Source organism: Equus przewalskii, chromosome 21, assembly GCF_037783145.1.
Source record: "Equus przewalskii isolate Varuska chromosome 21, EquPr2, whole genome shotgun sequence".
Classification (NCBI taxonomy): domain Eukaryota; kingdom Metazoa; phylum Chordata; class Mammalia; order Perissodactyla; family Equidae; genus Equus; species Equus przewalskii.
Window position 1 is genome coordinate 44618806 of NC_091851.1, and position 21173 is coordinate 44639978.

Here is a 21173-nt window from a genome sequence, read left to right on the forward strand (position 1 = left end):
TCATCCTGCAGCGCACCTGCCACACCTGAACCACTCTCACTCATTTATGTTGGCTTTTAATCACTGTCTCAGTCGCAGGACTGAGAGCTCCATGAGAGCAGAAATCAGGTTTCTTTGATTCACCTCTGTGTCCATAAGGTCTAGTGCAATGCCTGGGACTTAACAGGTCCTTAATAAATATTAGTCACATACATGAATGAATGAATGCCAAGTCCTCCAAAGTATAGTGAGAGTATAAATTCTGCAGCCAGACTCCCTGGTTTGAATCCCACCCCTGCCACTCACCAGCTGTGTTGTTTTGGGCAAGTTACTTAGCCTTTCTATGCCCCTTATGAGCCTTGCTTGGCAATAAAATGGAGTTTAAAATATCTGCCTCATAGAGTTTTTATAGTTAAGTTAAAATACTAGAAGCACTCACAACAGAGATTGGCACATTATTAGTCCTAAATAAATGCTAGTTTTTATACTACTGCCTGGGTTGCCTTCCTAAGACATACATCCCAGCAAAATATCCAAAGATTCCCTACTGCCTCTCGTGTTAAGTCTAAACCCTGTGGCTGTCAAGGAAGATTCTTCACTGATGGCTCCCAACCCTACCTCCCCAGTCTTGGTCGACTCCTCCCCTCCCACACACCCCTTTTTCCCAAGTTTCCGACCTTCCCCCCACCACTCTACCTTTGCACACACAGGTCCTTCTGCCTAGAATGCCCATCACCTTCCTTGACCTGACCCAACTCAGGTGGCTAGGAGGGGAGGCCCTCCCAGCCCTGGCAGACAGTCACTCGGCATTCTGAATGCCCAGCTCTGGATTCACTCTTCTGCCCTAGGCCTAGACAGGCTGCGTTCTGCACCATCTCTAGGCATGCACCTCCTCTCTAGGTGGAAGCAGCCCAAGGCTTATTCATCCCTCTATCCCCAGTGCCCCCGACAGGCTGGCACCATGGAGGAGCTGGAGAAACACTTCCTGCATGGATAAATGACTTTCCGAACATGAAAAGCAACCACTTGCCCTCAACTCTTTTTTTTTCCCATCAGGGTTAAGACTAAGTGCTGTTTTGAAGGTCAAAAACACTTTCTCTTTCACTAGCCAGGTTTTGTTGCAAAATTTCTATTTAAAAGATATTAATTTGTGATGTAGAAAGCCATCTAAAACTCTCTTTCTAAACAGAGACAATTTCAGGGACTCTCTGATGCTCATCTGTTTGTCTCACAGGAAATGGAAAATACAAAGCAGCAAAAGTAAAATGCATTATGGCTGTCAGAGGGGAGCAGAGTTGACTCTGCTCCCACGGCTCTGGCTCTCCTTCCTTGCCACGCTCATCCTGCTGGGAGGAAACACGTACATGTTTTTACCCTCAACACACCAACAGGAAAAATAAGACTCAAAGTTGGAGCAACTTGTCAAGCAGAGGTTGTGCTAACAAAAAGCTCAGCTCTTCCAATTGACCTTAGTGGGAAAGACAGTCCAGCGGGTCGGCTCTGCTAATTGACAGACTTACAGGTTCTAACAGAATGAAATCAGGTTTGATTTAGAACAGGGGTTGGCAAACTACAGCCCATGGGCCAAATCCAGCCCACTGCCTGTGTTTGTAAACAAAGTTTTATTAGGAAACAGCCATGCCCATTCATTTATGTCTGTCTGAGGCTGCTTCCAGGCTACAACAGCAGACTTGAGTGCTTGCCGCAGACCGTCAGGCCCGCAAAGCCTAAAATATTTACTGTCTGATCCTTTACAGAAAAAATTTGTCCACCTCTGATTTAGAGAATAGTCTGATGCCTGGATTTTGTTCTATTTCCCAAGTGTTAGTGTACTCAAGTTTCTCTACCTGTTGAAACTATTTCACTTAACAGGTAGGTTTTTATTTTTTTAAAAAATTGACAATCGTTGATTCAAGTTTATATTACAGTTCAGAGAAAAAGTTCAATGGTTTGGTGTTGGGCTCAAATTAATATACTTTCTCTGCTTTAGGGGCACACAGCTTGGTTGTGGTCTTGAGCATAACATTTTTACAAACCTAGAGCAAAATGGGCAGGTGAAATGGAATGCTTTTTGCTCTGGAGGATGTCTTTTATTCAAGCTTGAACATACACTGCTGCTGCCAGCATTAATACTCGAAGAGTCTACCTATATTCCTCTCACTTAGCTACTTCTATTTTCAACAGAGGTCCAGATATCATTTGTTGGCATCTAGCTTTTCTCATCAATAAAGTATGCCCTCTCCCAACTTCTTTCATAGATAGCTCTTAAAAACTAAATATTCGACAGAAATACTCTGTTCCCCAAAAACTAACATTCTACGAGTCTGTCTTTTGAAGCTAAACGCGTCTTACAATAACTTTGCGGCCGACTTCAAAACTGAAATCCAGTTTTTTAACTCTTTGTGTAGCCGTTTGATCACAGATGAAACTTTCATCTCATTTTTTTAAACTTTTTATTATGGAAATTTCCCAACATATGCAAAAATAGAAAGAATGGTATCATAAACCCCCAGGTCCCCAGCAACTAGCTTCAACAAGTATCCATAGTCTGCCATCTTCTTCCCATTTATCCTTATTCCCAACTTTTTGTTTGTTTATTGTTTGTCGCAGTATTTGAAGGCAGACCTTACACGTCAAATCACTTCACCCAAAAATGCTTGTTTGTTTCAGTCAGATAAGGCCCTTCTTTGAAAAAAACTGAGTGCACTACCCTGTCTGACAAAATTGATAGTAATTCTTAATATAATCTAATATCCAGTCCAAGTTCAATTTTCCCCAACTGTCTCAATAATGTCTTTTCATAGCTGGTTTGTTCACCACATATCGTATTTTGCTGATAGGTCTCTTAGGTCTCTTTATATCTGCAATAGATTCCTCTCCCTTTTTTTTTACCCACCACTAGCATACACTTAAATTCTAATTGGCCAAGCAAACCTTACTGAGAGTAACACCCCTTTAGCCTCCACATGCTATATGCAAACCCAGACATTCACAGGCCTTTAAGCCCCTTAGGCACCGACTCACACAGCTCCACTTTCTCCATACAATCCACCACCAGGACCAAGATGCCAGCCCATCCCACACACTTTCTGCCCTCAAGAGAAGGAATTTAGATCGCTGCAGCAAGCTAATTCTCTAAAATTAAATCTTTTCTGTGCTGTGACGGCCCAAAGACTCTGAATGATTTAAAAAAACAAGGTATCCGTTCATTGTGGCTTCTTTTTGAAGTTAGCCAAATTTAATGAAGAATCACAAAGTAAATCAGACAAGCCTCACAATCCATTATCGTTACTAGTAACAAAATTAATTGAACATCTACATCATGCAGGACATTGGGTTATAAAAAAGATGACTTGTGTCCCTGCCCAAAGTGACTTATAGCCTAAATGGAACAGTTATCACATTCACATCATTTAATCACAAATGCCCAAGGAAGACAACAAAGAACCACCCAAACCCACATCCAGGCTCCTATGATCAGGCTAAGAATATTTGTGAAGTCAACCTGTGTGGTGGAATCAAAAGAACGAGAATCAGAAGGAGCAGAGTTTGACCGCCGGTTCTATCATTTCTGAGCTGTGCACACTGGATAAGTTATTTAACCTCTGATTCTCAGTTTTATCATTTGTAAAATAGGAATAATCCCACCTAACTCACAGAGTAGCAGCTCTTAATGAAAAAATGAATGAGAAAATCTTTTTTTTTTTTTAGATTGGCACCTGAGCTAACAACTGTTGCCAGTCTTTTTTTTTCTTCTTCTTCTTCTTTTCCCCAAAGCCCCCCAGTACATAGTTGTATATTCTAGCTGTGCCTCTGGTTGTGCTGTGTGGGACACCACCTCAGCATGGCCTGATGAGCGGTGCCATGTCCGCGCCCAGGATCCGAACCAGTGAAACCCTGGGCCGCCGAAGCAGAGCACGCTAACTTAACCACTTGGCTACGGGGCTGGTCCTGAATGAGAAAATCTTATAGGAAAGCTTAGTAATAATGTTGATGACTAAAACAATACTAATAATAAAATCATTGACTATAATACTCATTATGCCAGGTGCCGGGCTAAAATGCTTCATGTGTACTATCTCATCTAATGCTCAAATCAGTCCTACAAAGCATTTCCTATTCTTACGACATTTTCCAGACGACGAAATTGAAGAGAGTGACTGAGTGATCTGCTCAAGTTGACAGGCCTAATGGCAGAAGTGGGTCACAGGACCTCACGGTTCTTGCTGTCAATCATGGCCTGATAACGCCTCCCAAAAGCCACCACAGTAAGGTGTCATGAGACCCAGGGCAGCATAAATTGTGGCGGGGACAGGCCCTCCTATTATGGCTATTAGATAATTACATTGTAAAGTTGTAAGGCCCGGCAACCCGTGGCCCTGACCCCTGCTCAAACAGGAAGCCCCAGGAGGCTCCCCGAGTTGCCCTACCCAAGGTGTGGGTATGTTCAGAGCCGTAATGGCGGTTTCCTTCCTTACTGGGGCAAGTCTTCAGTAGTCTGCTAAAGAGTATTTAAGGCCTTTATTACAAGTCTCAAACACCCAATATGTGTTGAAACAGGGCCAAAGTAAAACCATAATTATTTTTGCCTATATAATCTCTTCATTCCTTTTTGTACATATGTACAAAAAAGACTGAAGGAAGCCAGCCCCCAGGAAAGGGGTCCAAATGCCTTGCAGCCACCAAGCTTTGAGCAGCCCAACCTAGCCAAGTGGAAACGGCACTTGGAGAAGAACTGAGGCCCTGGCCAACCATGCGGGCACACGTGGCCCACAGCCGTGTCAGGGAAGCCTTTTGGACCTTCTCACCTCCCCAGAGTTCAACTGAGAACACATGAAGCTTCTGCACCACCCAGTTAACCTACAGAATGGTTAGCAATAATATAATGCTGTTGGTTTAAGCCACTACGTTTTGGGGTGGTTTGTTAGATAACTGAAACAGCCAGAAATCAGCTTTTCCAGCCAGGCCAAATATTAAATCTATGAACAAGAGATTAATTAGCAGCTCACTGTTGTTTATCAATAGAAATGCTATATTCCTTCCATTCAAGGATGTCCACTGGCTGAAACATTCAGCTCTGTAAATCCAGGGGCCTCCACTGTTCCTGGCTCAACAGTGTTAAATAAACATGAATAATGATCACATTAATAACAACAATAACAGCAGCTAATATTTACCAAGTGTTTCTTACGTACAAGGCTTCAAGCTAAACCTTTCGTTCACTTAACCTCCACAAAAGCCTTTTGCAGTGGACCACTATTACGCCCTTTTTACAGATGAGGCCACTGAGGCTCAGAGTGGTACAGTGACGTGGCCAGGATCACACAACCAGCAAAGAGTGGCACAGAAGTTCACTCTGGCCATCTGACTCCAGAACCTGTCCTCCTAACCATCGGCTTTATTTCCCCTTCAAGTGTCATTCTAATTTAATAAGCTTGCTCCCTCTAAAAGAGAGAACACGTGTAAAGGGTTTAAAACTGTGTCTGACCTATGGTAAGTTTTCAAAATACACCAACTCTTGTTATTAGCAAACTTGTAGATGGGAAGGGAAGAGCATAGCCAACCCTGATTAATGTTAGCTATTTGGATGATCTGTAACGGGCCTCCTTCACCAGCAAGCATCCGGGGTTTGGTAATTTTCTATTTGCAAGCCCTCTGTCCCCCTGGACAGAGCTGCCCCTGTTTCTGGTTCATCTTTGTAGGTCCGGGGTTCTGCACGTGACCTGGCACGGAACAAGGAGGTGCTCAAGAAACTGTTGAATGAATGGAAAGGAAACGCTTCATTCACCACAAATGCGAACTTGCATTTGCAGGGGGACACCTCCCCCGGCCATCAGTCCTTCAAGTGATTCCAAAGGAAAGGAGAGGGCAGGAAGCGACAAGTGAAGGAGACCCCGCAGAGAAGCGCGGGCGCCAGTGGGCTCCTTGGGATGAGGCCAGGACACCTGCGAAGTCAGTGCAACACTTTGGCCGGCCACAAGGAGGGCCGGACCTCCCACATTCCCCAGCACATTGCAAAGCCGGGGGGGGGGGGGGGGGGGGCGGGGGGGCGGGGAGTGGAGACCCCGGGTGGAAGCCCTCCCAGGCGGCCGCGCCCCGCCCGCCGGCATCGCTGGGACTTGGGACTCGCCCACCGCACCCGGGCAGGAGGAGGAAAGTGACAGGAAGTCAGAAGTTTCCCCACAGCAGAAGTCTTCCCCTCCCGTCCTCGGCCGCCCCGCCCCGCGAGGAGGGACCGCCACAAGTGGATAAGGCAGTTGGGGTCCCGCTCTCCAGGTCCCCACACGCAGCGCCCCGCGTGAAGCTCCCCCCTCTCGTGCCATGCACCCGGAATTCTGTGGGAGGCTCCCAGGGAGGGGCGGGGCCGCCCCAACTGTTACTTACAATCGTCTAAGTCATCCTGCAAGTCCACAAAGTACAGGGGGATCTCTGAAAACCAAGAGACATACAAGGAGTTACGAGGGGCCCGCCTCGGGCGGGCTCAGGGGCCGGCGGGAGGCCCCCGGCCTCGAGGGGCGGTCCCGGCGGGGGCAAGGGGAGCCTCGGAGCCCAGCCCCACTCACCCGCCATCTTGGGATGGGCCTGGAGGCGGGGCCGGCGAGCGGGGGGCGGGCCCTCGGCCAATGGCCCCGCCCCCCGCGCGTCCCCGAGCGCCTCGCGGCGCCAGCCGGGCCCCGCCCTCGCGGCGAAGGTGGCTGCCGAGGTGGGCGGGGAGGTCAGGTGACCGGCCGGCGTCCCAAGATGGCGGCGGCGGCGGCGCCCGCGAGGCCGCAGCCCTGTCCCGGCTGCTGAGGGGGCTCCCGCGCGGCTGGCGGCGGACGGGCCGGGCCGAGGGCCGGCGAACGGGCAGCCGCTGTCTCTGCGCGCCCCGCGGCCGGGGCTGGGCCGTGCGGCGGCGGCGCCGGGGGATGCTCGTGCTGGGCCCGGCCTCTCCCTCCTCAACTTAGGGCGGCGGCGGGCCCGCGCCCCTGGCTCCCGGGCCATGGCTCTGAGGGAACTCAAAGTGTGTCTGTTGGGGGTGAGTGGCGGCGGGCCGGCGGGGAGGGCCGCGGGGACCGGGTGGGCCGGGGACCCGGGCGTGCCCACGTCCCCTCCACCCCTTCCCCCAGCCTCCGTGCGGGACGACCTCCCTCCATCCCCGGGCCGTCCTGCCCACCTTGCCGCACCCTCCTGAAGGTCCTGCTGGCAGGAGGCATCCTCCCCCGTACCCCTCCCTGGAGCCCAAGGACTCTTCCCGCCCCTCAAAGGGTGAAGAGGCCTCCCCGCCCCTCCATTGCATCGGGTTAAGAGCCGCTCTTAGTTTCCTCCCAAGGTGCTAGTTAGGAGTTAGCCAAGTCTCCCAAAGTGAAACCGGTGACAGGTCTTAGGTTTTAGAAGCAGCAGTAGCCGCCCTTCCCGTCTGCTTGGCGTTTTTGAACTTGTGGGATACCCCTGACACTTCCTGCAGAGTTACTTTCGGGCGTGGGGCGGGGGCTCGTGCAAATCGGGAAGCTCCAAAGACTAGTTTGAACCTCCAGCTTCCTGTCGTGTCAGGGCCGCTTTCCCATTTAGTGCAGGCTTTCTGAAGTTGATGCTCTCGTGCCTGAGTTGCTGCCTTAAAGACTGAAAAGGCTTCCAAGAACTAGTCTTCCCCCTTCCCAAGTCTGGGGGGGGGGGGTGGCTGGGATTGCTCAGGGATTACTAAAAGTAATTGAAGAGTTCATAGTTTACTTATACATGTGAAGAAGCAAGTGAGTTTGTCACTTTTCACACTAAGTGGAAACTTGGGTCTTTCAAAAGGCCCTAAGATCTCTTAAAAACTGCAAAAAACCCCTCTCCCACAATACATTTTGAGTTCTTCTAGTTACTCCCACTGAATTTTTATGAAAACCTTCATGTCCCGTAACTTCTAAAATTTGCCTAGTATCTAGAGTGATTTTTTTCTAAAATCCTGAATTTATGGCACGAAGTAGTTTTCCGTGTCTGCAAGCAGGTAAGCTTTTGCTAATTCGCCCCTGTCATTCTCTTTCAGGATACAGGTGTAGGTAAATCGAGCATCGTATGGCGCTTTGTGGAAGACAGTTTCGATCCCAACATCAACCCGACAATAGGGTAAGAGATTAAGCTTATTGAATATGCATCTGTAGGTGTGTTGAGAGTCCTTCCAAGTAAAAAATGTGTTGCAGGGGTAGGCATCTCCGTTTTACACTGTAGTGAATTCAGAGACAATGGTTTCCATCATCTCTGGAAAGACCTGAAAGAATACAGCAAGGATTGGTGTGTTTTAGAAGAATTATCTTTTGACTTGTGAGGAGTGAAAACTTCACAATGAAAGTGTGAATTAAAGCTTTACTTATTAGAATATACATAGAACCTTCTATCTATAAATGTCAACAGCAGTTATGCCTTAAAATAAGGCAGGAGAAAAACAGGTCTTGATACTGTTCATTCAGGCATGTCAATTAAAAGGTATTTAGATGGTTTTAGTTCTTCCTGAAAAGTAGAAGGGTGAGATCCAAACCCTTCTCACACGTTACTGCACTAGTAGTAATAATGAATTAATAAATTAATGTTGAGATGTAAGATGTTTTCAGTGTCTAGTTCATTGGATAAGTGAAATTGGCTTGCTATAGGTTTTCAGCTCTGTAAGAAAACTTTTTTCAGTGTTTAAATATCATAATATTAATGCTTTCTTTGAGAAGCTGTGTTTTATAGGTTTCAATACTATGTTAGGTTTGTAGAACTACTAACTGCTTGCTGTTTTTATTGCAAACCTCCAATCAAATAGTTTCTTTGACTTAAGGAAAAATTCTACTCTGCCTAATAGAGAAATATTTTCCAGTATACACATACACGTTTGAAGGCATGGAGATGAAACCACCACTAACTTTCTGAAATTAAAATGCCTTTCAGTATCCTTCAAGAAAGAACTAGGTATGTCCACATGTTTAAAGCGTGAGCTCATCCTCCTCGGGGCCTGCCTGTCTCTACCCGCTTGGGAAAGTGAAGTGGCAGGAAGTGATAGCAAGTGGTGCTGGTGACTCAGTGAGTGACACACTTCACACCCAGCCAGAGCTGAAAACACAGCTCTGAAATACCCAAAAGCCACCTTGGGTAGAAGTGCTCTATCAGATAAGGAGAGAGAAGAATAAAGGGTGTAGCTCCGGCGGTCGTGGCGGGGCCTGCAGCCCTGTCCAGGCGTCCACTGGTGGCCACCTCTTCCAGTCTGACAGCTGCTGGGTTAATCCCTCTCTCTTCACCGGGTGGTCTTGGCTCACATTCCACAGGAAATAGGAATGCAAGGCTCTTGCCTGCCTGCCTTCCCCCTTGCCCCGTTTCTTTTTCCTCAACTTCAGCAGGTGTCTTCCTCCTTCATGACCAACTACCTACACATCTGAGCTCTGGAGCCCCCCCTCTTCACCAGTTCTCCCCTTTCTTTCCCAGCCCTGCCTTCATATCATAGCCTGCAAACGTGGTCCTAATCTATCTGCTCCACTAAGACAGTACCATTCCCCAAGCCTGCTACACAACTTGTGGAGCTCTCAAAAGAGAAGTTACTACTTTCTTAACTGCTGCTCCCTCCTCAACCCACATCATCACAATTCCCCTCCCACCATGCCACTAAAACCACTTTCCCTGGGTACTGGTGGTACCATCTATTTGCCAAAACCGATGGCATTTTTTTTTCTTTATTCATTCATTGAGTCCCCACTACATTCCCGATGCTAGACTGGGTGCTGGTGATTTAGACCAGGGGTCAGCAAACTATGGCCCTTTGGCCCACCTCTTGTTTTTGTAAATAAAGCTTTATTGAAATGCAGTCACACCTATTTGTTTACATATTGTCTTCACTGCTTTCAGGCTACAATGACAGAGTTGAATAGTTGTGACTAAGACCCTGTGGCCCGTAAAACCAAAAATATTTAGTCTTTGGCCCTTTTCAGAGAAGGTTTGCCAACCCCTAATCCAGATAAACACCGTCCCTCAGGGATCTTACCTCCAAGGAGGAGGAGAGACATTCTGTAACTAATGTACTGGAAATTATTTATTTGACCATTTTCGGTACTACGAAGGAGAAATGCTGTGAAAGCATGTAACAGGGGCCTGACCTAGGCCCAAGGGAATGAGTCATTACTAAGGGAAACAGTGAAACTCTAAAGCACTTGGAAGCCCTGGCATTTAAATATTGAAAGATGAGTGGATTATAAGTCAATAAAAAGTTGAAGGAGAAACGTTTTTGAAGAGAGGAATCTAACTGATTGGTGGTGTTGAGGGCGGTGAGTAGCTTGGGGGACAGCAGGAACTGTGCACTGGGGGCACAGAGCATGTTGGAGGGGTGCCCAGGAGGCTGGTGAGGCAGCAGGAACTGGGCATTGGAGCTCAGGAGCAGCTCCCACGTCACTTACCACAGACATCTTGGAATGAGCTCTGTGTTCCCTAGTTCTCTTCCTCCGGCTGTGATCGTGCTCCCTCAGTGTTCTCTCCTTCTCCTACTGATTTTGTACGTGTTGGTCTTCCCCAAGCTGTGTCCTGCTCTGTATGTTTCCCAGTGGTGCTCTCACCCCCTCCCGCACCTAAGTTTCACCTATGTGACAGAACCTCCAAGTCAGCTTCTCTGGCCTTTCTCCTTAGGGCCAGGCCCATATTTCCAACCCGTGATTTAGACCTCATCCCCTGCAGAACTCGGTTAATATCCCTCCTCTGATCCTAAATCCCTTACTCCTCCCATATTTGTGGTCTTCCCTAATGGCCCAAATGTGTCATATGAGGGGGAAGAGCATGGGCCCTGAGGAACCATCTTGCGTGGTCTTAACAGGGCCTCCACCATTTGCCAACTGGGAGAACTTCCAGGCAGTTGACTGAGCCTCTCTGTTGGGGGTCACCTGCCTCCTGGGGTTGTTGGGAGAATATGATGACACACAGGACACGCACAGAAAGTGTGCCGTGAGTGTTGGTTGGTAGTAGTATGTGATCACATGCCATTTGTCATCACACCCCTCTCCACCCTCCTGTCCCACTCCCTTGAACTCCTCATTCATGTCACTTCTGCCCAGTCACTGCCGCCGGGGCCCTCCTCCCCATCCCACAGCTCGAAGCCCTCATCCTGCCTTCCCTAGACTGTTGTGTGAGTTTCACAGCTGACTGCCCTACCTTCTCCTCTCCCACTTTCAGCCAATTCTCATTGCTGTTGTCTGAGCTTCTTTAAAGACAAGTCTGATTACCTTGCTCGAGACCATGACAGAGGAGACCTTTCCCAGTCTGGACCCAGCCTTGTGTCTCATCTGCTTCCTCCATACTGGCCTTGCTCACTTCTCCCCACTACACACATACACCAAGTAACACCCTTTCCACACCTGCGTGCTTTGCACATGCTGTTCCCCCTGCGGGGCCCTTTCTCTTTCTTGTCCCCTTGGTAAGTTCCTGTTTATCTGTCAAGACTAAAGTAGAGGGGCCGGCCCCATGGCCGAGTGGTTAAGTTCACGCACTCTGCTTCAGCAGCGCAGGGTTTCGCTGGTTTGGGTGCTGGGCATGGACATGGCACCGCTCGTTAGGCCACGTTGAGGCATCGTCCCACATGCCACAACTAGAAGGACCCACAACTAAGATATACAACTATGTTCTGAGGGGATTTCGGAAGAAAAAGCAAGGGGAAAAAAAGAAGATTGGCAACAGTTGTTAGCTCAGGTGCCAATCTTTAAAAAAAAAAAAAAGACTCAAGTACACTGTTAGCCCTTCTAAAAGTTGCACACTCCGGTGCTGGCAGGGACCAGGCAAGGATGTAAATAAAGGAAATGGCCCAGGTGGAAGAACTTGAGGCTCTCAGATGCGAACTGCCTCAATTTCCTGCCTTCCCTGCACCATACTCCCCTTATCTTCTTATCTCCATGAGCACTTTCCTTCAGTTTCCTCTGGATCCTCATCCCTTAATCCTCCCTTTGTATGTACAGTTCCTGCAAGACCCCTCCGATGTCGTTTTGTCTGCTCTTGCCTGATGACCTTACTCATGTCATGGCTTCAGGTTGCATCTATAACAGGAATTTTCAAAGCTGAGGCTCTTTTCAGACTTATATGTGCCTCTGACCCTTCTCCCCGCAATACACATACACTGGGGAAGACATGGCCCCCTTTAAAATCACCACTGTAGTGAGCTGCAGTCACCAGTGGGAGCATATTGTGTTCCTCAGGTGTGCTGGGATGGGAAACTGGTTGAGTATCACTGATTGCGTGTGACTAAGTCCCACACCACTAACCCTAAATTCTCTCTTAAGCTCCAGACCTGTAGATTCTGTTGACCCTGGTGCCGGTGCCCACACGTGGCCCACAGACACCGGGGACTCTACGTATTCCGGACTGAGTGTCAACTCCCCACTGGAGGCTTGGGCCTCTGCTCCCCTTTCCATGGACTCTGTGGTAGAGACAAGGACCAACGTGTCCTCGCTTACTCAAGCCAGCAACCTTGGCATCCTTCCCAAATCCCCCTTCTCATCCCCCTCCCCTCCCTGAAGCCAGCGTGAGTCACTAGCTCCTGTCCAGGCCACCTCCTAAATATCCCTCCATCTCTGTTGCTGTTCTTGACTTCTAGAACTTCATCTTCCCTCATGGTGGTCCAGACTTGGACTCTGTCCTTTGCCAGCTAGTTAACCCTGAATCTGTTTCCTCATCAGCAAAATAAGGGTAATGATGATACTAACTCCATGTTGTTAGGAGACTTCCATGAGATACTGCATTTAAAACGCTAGGCTAAGTGCCAGGGACACTGGGCTTCAACATGGTAGCTATTGATCTTTTAAAAATGTCTTAAAATTATTTTATCAAAATAATGTGTATGTGGTTTTTCTGTAACAACAGGGCTTGCGGTTAAGTACAACAGTCCCCTGGGTCACCCTCACGCGTTCCCTGGCGGCAGCCACAATTATGATGAGATTTCGCTGTTTTTTCTAATCTTTCTCCAGACTTTTTCATAACATGCATAGACTGATAATACTCGATCCTTCCTCTCCTCTTCCCTCCCCCCACTTCCAATTTTAGGCATTATCTACTGACTGTTTTTTTGAAAGATGAGAATTTAACCATCCTCCTCCTACCTCCCTCTGCACGTTTGCTCTCCCTCCATCTTTCCATTAAAGCTGTATCATTGAGAGTCAATATAGTATATAGAAGGCAGGCTTTCAAGCCAGGCTGGCTGCCTTCACATCTCAGTTCTAGCACTTAGTTGCTCTGTGACCTTGAGCAAATTATTTAACCTCTTCGTGACTAAAGTTGCACATTTGGCTTATTAGTCACATCTAATTTTAAATTTTGAAAACAGAGTTAAAACATAAAAATTACTTAGAATGGTACTTGGCATATGGTAAGCATTTGTTATTTCTTAGCAATTGTAATTTTTTAGTAAACTTTTAACACTGGGTGTTTTTGACTTTATATAAATGGAATTAGACAGTATATATTCTTTTGTCTCTGCTTCTTTTGTTCAAACATTGTGAGATTCATCCGTGTTGTTTCGTGTAATAATGGTTTTCATCACTGTATAGTAAGTATCTGGTTGGATGAATATACCACAGTTTATCCATTCTACTGTTAGACATTGTGGTCGTTTCTAGTTTGGTGCTATAACAAGTAATTATGCCATGAACATTCTTGTACATGTCTTTTGTGCCCATATCTATGAAATTTCTTTGGGATGTAATATATATGTATATAGCTGGCAGTGGAATTCCTGGGTCAGAGGAAATATGTATCTTCAACTCTAGTAGATATCTTACAAAATATTGTACCAAATTACGTCCCACCAGCAGTGTATGGGAGTTCGAGTTGCTTCGTATCCTCTACTACATTTGGTATTATCAATCTTTAATTTTAGCTTTGGAGGGTGTACAGTAGTACCTCATTCTGGTTTTAAATTCTATTTATTTAGATGACTAAAGCTGTTGAACACTTTTTCATATGTTTATTGGCCATTTGGTTATCAGCTTTTGTAAAGTGCCTATTTAAGAATCTTGTTTGGGGCTGGCCCAGTGGCGAAGCTGTTACGTGCGTATGTTCCACTTCGGCGGCCCGGAGTTCACCAGTTCAGATCCCAGGTGTGGACGTAGCACTGCTTGGCAAGCCATGCTGTGGTAGGTGTCCCACATATAAAGTAGAGGAAGACGAGCATGGATGTTAGCTTAGGGCCAGTCTTCCTCAGCAAGAAGAGGAGGATTGGCAGCAGATGTTAGCTCAGGGCTAATCTTCCTCAAAAAAAAAAAAAGAATCTTGTTCATTTTTCTCTTAGACTGACAGTTATATTCTTATTGATTTGAAGGCGATATGTAAGAATTCTGGATACGGGTCATTTGTTGGTTCTGAGTGTTGCAGGTACTTTCACTCTGTGACTGACCTTTTTACTCTCTTGACAGGATCTTTTCATGAACAGTTGTTACTTTTAATATAGTCCATTAAATCAATCTTTTCCTTTATGGTTAGTACTTTTTATGTCCTGATTAAGAAACTAGTTCACCAAAGTCATAAAAATATTCTGTTATCTTACAGAAATTTTGTTTAAATTTTCAGATTTAGATCTAAAATTTACCTGGAATTGATTTCTAGATGACATGTTAAGCAGAGATTAAGTTGTGGGGTTTTTTGGCTTTTGTTCTTGTTTTTGTGTTAATTCCAACAGGCAAGTCCAGTAGTCTTGGTCTCTCTCTTTTTCTTTAAGACCCATAACCCACTCCCCTGAACTGAGCACATACAGTGATGGCATTGTCATAAATTAAGCATCCATATTTATAGGACTTATGGATTTTCTCTTATATTCCACTGGTCTGTGTTTTTAATTGACTTTACTGAAGTATAATTTACATGCAATAAAGCATTTTATTTTTAGTGAATGTTTTGATAAATTCTGACAAATTTATACATCTATGAGAGCCCCACCACGATCAAGATACAGAACACTTCCATCACTCCAGTTGGTTCCTTTTTGCCCCATTCTATTTTCAGCTCCACCTCTACCACCAGCTCCAGGCAACCGCTGACAAGCTTTCTGTCACTGTAGATTATATTTGTCTTTTCTAGAGTTTCATGTAAATGCACCTGCTATTTATGTACTTTTGTGTGTCTGAATAATGTTTTTTGAGATTCATCTGTATTATTGCATGTTCTGGTAGTTCATGCATTTTTGTTACTGAGTAGTATTCCGTTGTATGGGATATCCCACACTTTGTTTATTCCTTCACCAGTCAATGAACATTTGAGGGTTTTTTTTTTTTTTCCAAGTTTTGCTATTACAGATAAAGCTGCTGTAAACATTTATGTGCACATCTTTGTGTGAACGTGTATCTTCTTTTGGGTATATATCTAGAAGTGCAGTTGCTCAGTCATCTGCTAAGTACATGCTTAATTTTATAAGAAACTGTCAAACTATTTTCCAAAATGATTGTACCGTTTTACGTTCCCTCCAGCAATATAGGAAAGTTGCCATTGCTTCACATCCTTCCCAGTGCTTTGTGTTGTCACTCTTTTTAATTTTAGCTGTTCTACTGCGAGCAGAGTGGTATCTCACTAGTTTTAGTTTGTATTTCCCTAATGACTAATGATGTTGCGAATCTTTTCATTTGCTTATTTGTGTCTATTCAAATCTTTTACCCATGTTTAATTGAGTTGTTTGTCTTATTTCTCCCAGTCTATAGCTTTTCATTTTCTTACATTATCTTTTGAAGATCAAAGATGTTTAATTTTGATCAAGTCCAATTTATCAATTATTTTTATGTTTTGTGCTTTCTGTGTCCTATACATCCAAGGTCACAAAGATTTTCACCTTTGTTTTCTTCTAGAATTTTTATAGCTTTATGTTTTAATTTTTGGTTTATGATCTATTTCTACTGGTTTTTGTTTACTGTATCGGGTAAGAGTCTAAGATCTTTTTTTCCCCATTTGTTTTATCCAGTCATTCTAGCAACATTTATTAATGTTAAATTCTGCATTTATTTAAATTACCTTAGTACCTTTGTCAGAAATAGACTGATATATATGTGTGGGTTCCATTGATCTATTTTGTCTATCCTTGTGCCTGTACGATACACAGTCTTGATTGCTTTATATGTATAGAAATTCTTGAAATCAGGTAGTATAAGTCATCCCACTGTATTCTTATTTTTCAAATGTTTGGCTCCTCTAGGTTCTTTGCAATTTGTGTAAATTTTAGAATCACAATGTCGAGTTCCTGGAAAGAACGAGCTGAAATTTTAATTGAGAATATATCAAATCTATTGATTTATTTGGGGTAGAACTTACATCTTAACAATATTGCGTCTTCTTATCCATAAACATGGTATTTCTCCACTAATTTAGGTCTTTGACTTCTATCAACAAAGTTTTTTAGTTGACATTGTGCGGGCTTTGCACATATTTTGTTAAGTTTTCCCCAAAGTATTTCTTGGTTTTTGATGATTTGTCAGTGGAATTTCTTTATTTCAATTTTCAATTGTTTGTTACTAATATATACACATAAAATTCATTTTTATATATTGACCTTGTATCTTGTGACTGCTAAATTCAGTTAGGTCAGGCACCCTTTTTTATAGATTCCTGGGATTATCTCAGCTGCACAAATATGTCATCTGTAATAGACGGTTTTACTTCTTTCTTTCCAATCTGTATGCCTTTTATTTCTTTTGCTTGCCTTATTGTGTGAGCTAGGACCTCCAGTACTTTGTTGAAAAGTGGTAAGAGCAGGCATCTTCACCTTATTCCTGATCTTGGCGGGGGGTGGGGGGGTGGTCATTCAGTCTTTCTACCATTTAAGTTTGATGGCTAGGCTCTTGGATTTTTATCAGTGCCCACTCAGGTTGAGAATGTTCTCATCTATCCCTAAATCAGTGAGAAATTTTTTTTTTTTTTTGTCAAGAATTGTGTTGAATTATGTCACGTGGTTTTTTAATATCTTTAAAACTGTTATTGTGCTTTTTCTTTTTTAATCTTAAAATAGTGAATTACAACAACTGATATTAAGATATTAAATCAATGTTGCATTCCTAGGATAAATTTTACTTGATTATGCTTTTTTTTAAACTTCATTGAATTCGATTTACTAAAATTTTGGTAAGGATTTTTGCCTCTGTGTTCATGAGGATATTAATCTGAAGTTTCCTGTAATACCTTTCTCTGGTTTTAGTATCAGGGCCTAATAAAATAAGTTGAGAAGTGTTTTCTCCTCTTCTACTTTTTGGGAAGAGTTTATGTGAATTGGTATTATTTCTTCCTTAAAGTTTTGGTATAATTCACAAGTGAAGCCATCTGAACAAGGAATTTTCTTTGTCAGAAAAATCTTAAGTGCAGTTTCAAATTCCTTAATAGATACAGGCCTATTCATTTCTTCCTGAGTGAGCTGTATAGTTTGTCTTTCAAGGAATTTGTTCATTGTATCTGTGTTTTTTAATTTATTGGCATAAAGTTGTTCATAATATCCTTCTATCGTCTTTTTAATGTCTTTAGGATCTTTCCAGCTATGAGTTTATCAATCTTAATGGTCTTCTTCAAAGAATCAGGTTTTGATTTCGTTAATATTTATCTATTTTCTATTTCATTGATTTTTACTTTTATTTTCATTTTCCTTCCTGTGCTTATTTTGGCTTAATTTGTTCTTTTTTTAATTTTTTAAAGTGGAAGTTTAGAACGTTGATTTTTAAGGCCTTTTTTTCTTATATGAACATTTAGAACTATAAACTTCCCTTCTAAGTACTGGTTTAAGTGAATCCCACAGATTTTAATATGTTGTGTTTTCATTTTCACTTAGTTCAGAGTATTTCTTATTTCCCTTATGACTTGTTTGACCTGTTGGGTTGTTTAGAAGTATGTTTCCTAACTGCCAATTATTCAAGGATTTTCCAGAAATTTTTTATTATTGATTTCTAGTTTAAATCCATTGTGATCAGAGAACGTACTATTATTTCAAACATTTTACATTTGACGTTTGTTTTATAGCCTAGAATATGGTTTTCGTGCGTGTTCCATGTATACTAGAAAAGAATGTGCTCTGCTCCTGTTGTGTGGAGTGTTCCATAAACGTTACATAAGTGGGCATGGTTCATAGCACTGTCCATGTCTTCTGTATCCTTACTGATTTTCTCCCCTCTCATTTGCAGTGAAAGGAGTAGTTGAAATCCAACCCTAATTGAGGATTTATTTATTTCTCTTTTTAGTTTAATCAGTTTTTTTTCATGTATTTTGAAACTCTTGTTTTTGAGTGGTATCTACATGTAGCATTGTTACTTTTCATGATAACTTGACCCCTTCACCATCATGAAGTGTCCCTCTTTCCCCCTGGTAACAGTCCTGATTCTAAATTCTCCTTTGTCTCGTGTCACTGCAATCTCTTCAAACCCTCTGTTGATTAGTGTTCGCATGTCTTTTGCCATCCATTTACATTTAACCTGTTTATATCTATATATTTAAAGTGGGTTTCTTGTAGACAGCATTATTGGTCCTGCTTCTGTATCTCATCTGACGGTCTCTGCCTTTTAGTTGGAGTGTTTAGACCTGTGCTGCCCAGTAGAGTTGCCAGTAGCCACGTGTACTGTTTGAATTTAAGTTAAAATTTAAAATTCAGTTCCTCAGTCGTGCTAGATGCCTTTCAGTTCTCATTGTAGAAAGCTCTGTTGTACAGTACTAGTTTAGACCATTTTTATTTTTTGTAACTATCCATATGGTTTGGCATAAATCCACCATCTTGCTATATTTTTCTATTTGCCCCATGTTGATGATTCTGTTTTATCTCCACTGTTGGCTAGTTAGCTCTACCTCTTTGTCTTATTATTTTAGTGGTTGCACTAGGATTTACAATATACTTTATCAATCTGCTTTCAAATAATATACAATTTCACGTATGGCATAAGAACCTTACAAGAGTATACTTTTGTTTCCCCTCTCTAGTTCTTTGTGCTGTTATTATCATATGTTTCACTTCCGCATCTTATAAAATCCACACTGCACTTTTTTTTTTTTTTGTCATAGTCGGTGATCTTTTAAAAAGATTATTAGTCTTTTTTTCTGGGTCATTGTGCCAATATCACAGTTTCTTAATTTATGTATCTTTGTATGTCTTAATGTCCAGTGATGTGAGTCCTCTATGTTATTCTTAAAACTCATCATGTCTGCAGGCTTAATATCCATAATATATAAACAACTCTCGCAACTCAACAACAAAACATCAAACAACCCAATCAAAAAATGGGCTGGAGACATGAACAGACATTTCCCCAAAGAAGATATACGGATGGCCAATAGGCACATGAAAAGATGCTCATCATTGCTGATCATCAGGGAAATGCAAATCAAAACTACACTAAGATATCACCTTATACCCATTAGAATGACAAAAATATCTAAAACTAATAGCAACAAATGTTGGAGAAGTTGCGGAGAAAAAGGAACCCTCATACACGGCTGGTGGGAATGCAAACTGGTGCAGCCACTATGGAAAACAGTATGGAGATTCCTCAAAAAATTAAAAATAGAACTACCATACAATCCAGCCATCCCACTACTGGGTATCTATCCAAAGAGCTTGAAGTCAGCAATCCCAAAAGTCCTATGCACCCCAATGTTTATTGCAGCACTGTTTGCAACAGCCAAGACGTGGAAGCAACCTAAGTGCCCATCAACAGATGAATGGAAAAAGAAGATGTGGTACATATATACAATGGAATACTACTCAGCTGCAAAACAGAACAAAATCATTCCATTTGCAATAACATGGATGGACCTTGAGAGAATTATGTTAAATGAAATAAGCCAGCGAGAGAAGGATAATCTGTGTATGACTCCACTCATATAAGGAATTTAAAATTATGGACTAAGAACAGTTTAGTGGATACCAGGGGAAAGGTGGGGTGGGGGGTGGGCACAAAGGGTGAAGTGGTGCACCTACAACATGACTGACAAACGTTAATGTACAACTGAAATTTCACAAGATTTTAACCTATCAATAACTCAATAAAAAAAAAATCATCGTGTCTGTTTTCATACACCCTAACACACTAGTTCCCAGTGGGTTTTCGATTGGCGTTCCATTGAATTTATAGATTGGTTTGGAAAGGAATGACATATTTAAGATATTGAATCTTCTAATAGGTGAACATAGACTATTCTTCCATTTATTAGCCTTCTTTATTTTCTCTCAATATTTTTTTCTACTGCTCTGTGTAGTGGACTTACACATCTTTCATTAGATTTATTCCAAGAGGTTTGATGTTTTAATATAGTTTTGTACTGTTAATGTGCTAAATGGTATTGCTTTGAAATATCTTTATTTTTAATCCTTAAACTTTTTATTTCTTGTTTTATTGAATTGAGTAGATCTCCAGTACAATTATTGAATAGATATGGTGGTACTGGGTATTGTTATCTCACTCACATCTTAGCAGGAAGCTTTCACTATCGTACCGTTGCGTGTATTTGCTGTAGTGTTTTTGTACGTACCCCTTACCACCTTACAGTGTCCTTCTTTTCATTATTTGCTGGGAATTTTTTTTTTTTACGTGAATAAGTGTAGGATTCATCAAAAGATTTTTTCCTACATCTGTTGGGTTGATCACATAATTATTCTCTTTTATGCTGTTAATGTGGTAAATTACGTTGTTGAATTTTCATGGAATAAATCCACTTAGACCGTAATATACTATTCTTTTTATATATCACTGGCTTTAGTTTGCTATTTTTTTTTAGGATTTTTGTGTATGTTTATAAGTAAGATTATCATGTAATACTTCATTTTATAATGAACTTGTTGGGTTTGGTGTCGAAGTTTTGCTTCCCTTATAAAACAAGTTGGGAAACTCTGGAAGAGTTTGTATAAAATTGCTTTTATTTCTTCCTTAAACGATTAATAAAATTCATCAGTGATGCCATCGGGGCTTCAATTTGTCCTTGTGTAAGAGTTTAAGGAGTCAGTTTCTTTTATAGTTGTAAGATTATCCATTTTAAGATTTTTTTATTTCTTCTCATATTGGTTTTGATAGGTTGTGGATTTGTCTGGTTTGTTTTTTAAGAATTTTGACTCTTTCAAGTACTTTTCCCAATTTATTGGCATAAAAAGGTTAAGATCCTTTATCGATATCCTTTTTACATTTCTGACATTAATTTTGCCTTCAATCAACTCTATGGTTTGTGTACTTTCTATTTCATTAACTTCTGCTCCTTTCTTTATTGTTTCTGTCCTGTTCAATGTGGCGTTG

At 42.6% G+C, this 21173-nt stretch overlaps 2 protein-coding genes across 13 annotated transcripts in view; one reads left to right on the forward strand and one right to left on the reverse strand.

Annotated features, from left to right (window-relative positions):
• The window catches only part of LOC103547043 (serine/threonine-protein phosphatase 4 regulatory subunit 1-like), a 78161-nt gene extending 71166 nt beyond the window's left edge, over window positions 1–6995 (reverse strand). For 3 of the 11 annotated variants that reach the window (XR_011530876.1, XM_070588560.1, XM_070588559.1), the window contains exons 1-2: window positions 6543–6995; window positions 6364–6408 (exon numbers count right to left, since the gene is read on the reverse strand). Coding sequence is in view for 2 of the 11 variants with exons in the window: in XM_070588560.1 (XP_070444661.1) it covers window positions 6364–6408; window positions 6543–6963 (466 nt within the window). In the remaining 9 variants the exon portion in view is untranslated. The remainder of the gene's footprint in view (window positions 1–6363; window positions 6409–6542) is intronic. The other 8 variants (XR_011530878.1, XM_070588563.1, XM_070588568.1 and 5 more) reach the window with 6 other exon arrangements.
• The window catches only part of RAB22A (RAB22A, member RAS oncogene family), a 60860-nt gene continuing 46544 nt past the window's right edge, over window positions 6858–21173 (forward strand). The window contains exons 1-2 of one of the 2 annotated variants that reach the window (XM_070588572.1): window positions 6858–6997; window positions 7991–8070. Coding sequence is in view for 1 of the 2 variants with exons in the window: in XM_070588571.1 (XP_070444672.1) it covers window positions 6962–6997; window positions 7991–8070 (116 nt within the window). In the remaining variant the exon portion in view is untranslated. The remainder of the gene's footprint in view (window positions 6998–7990; window positions 8071–21173) is intronic. The other variant, XM_070588571.1, reaches the window with a different exon arrangement.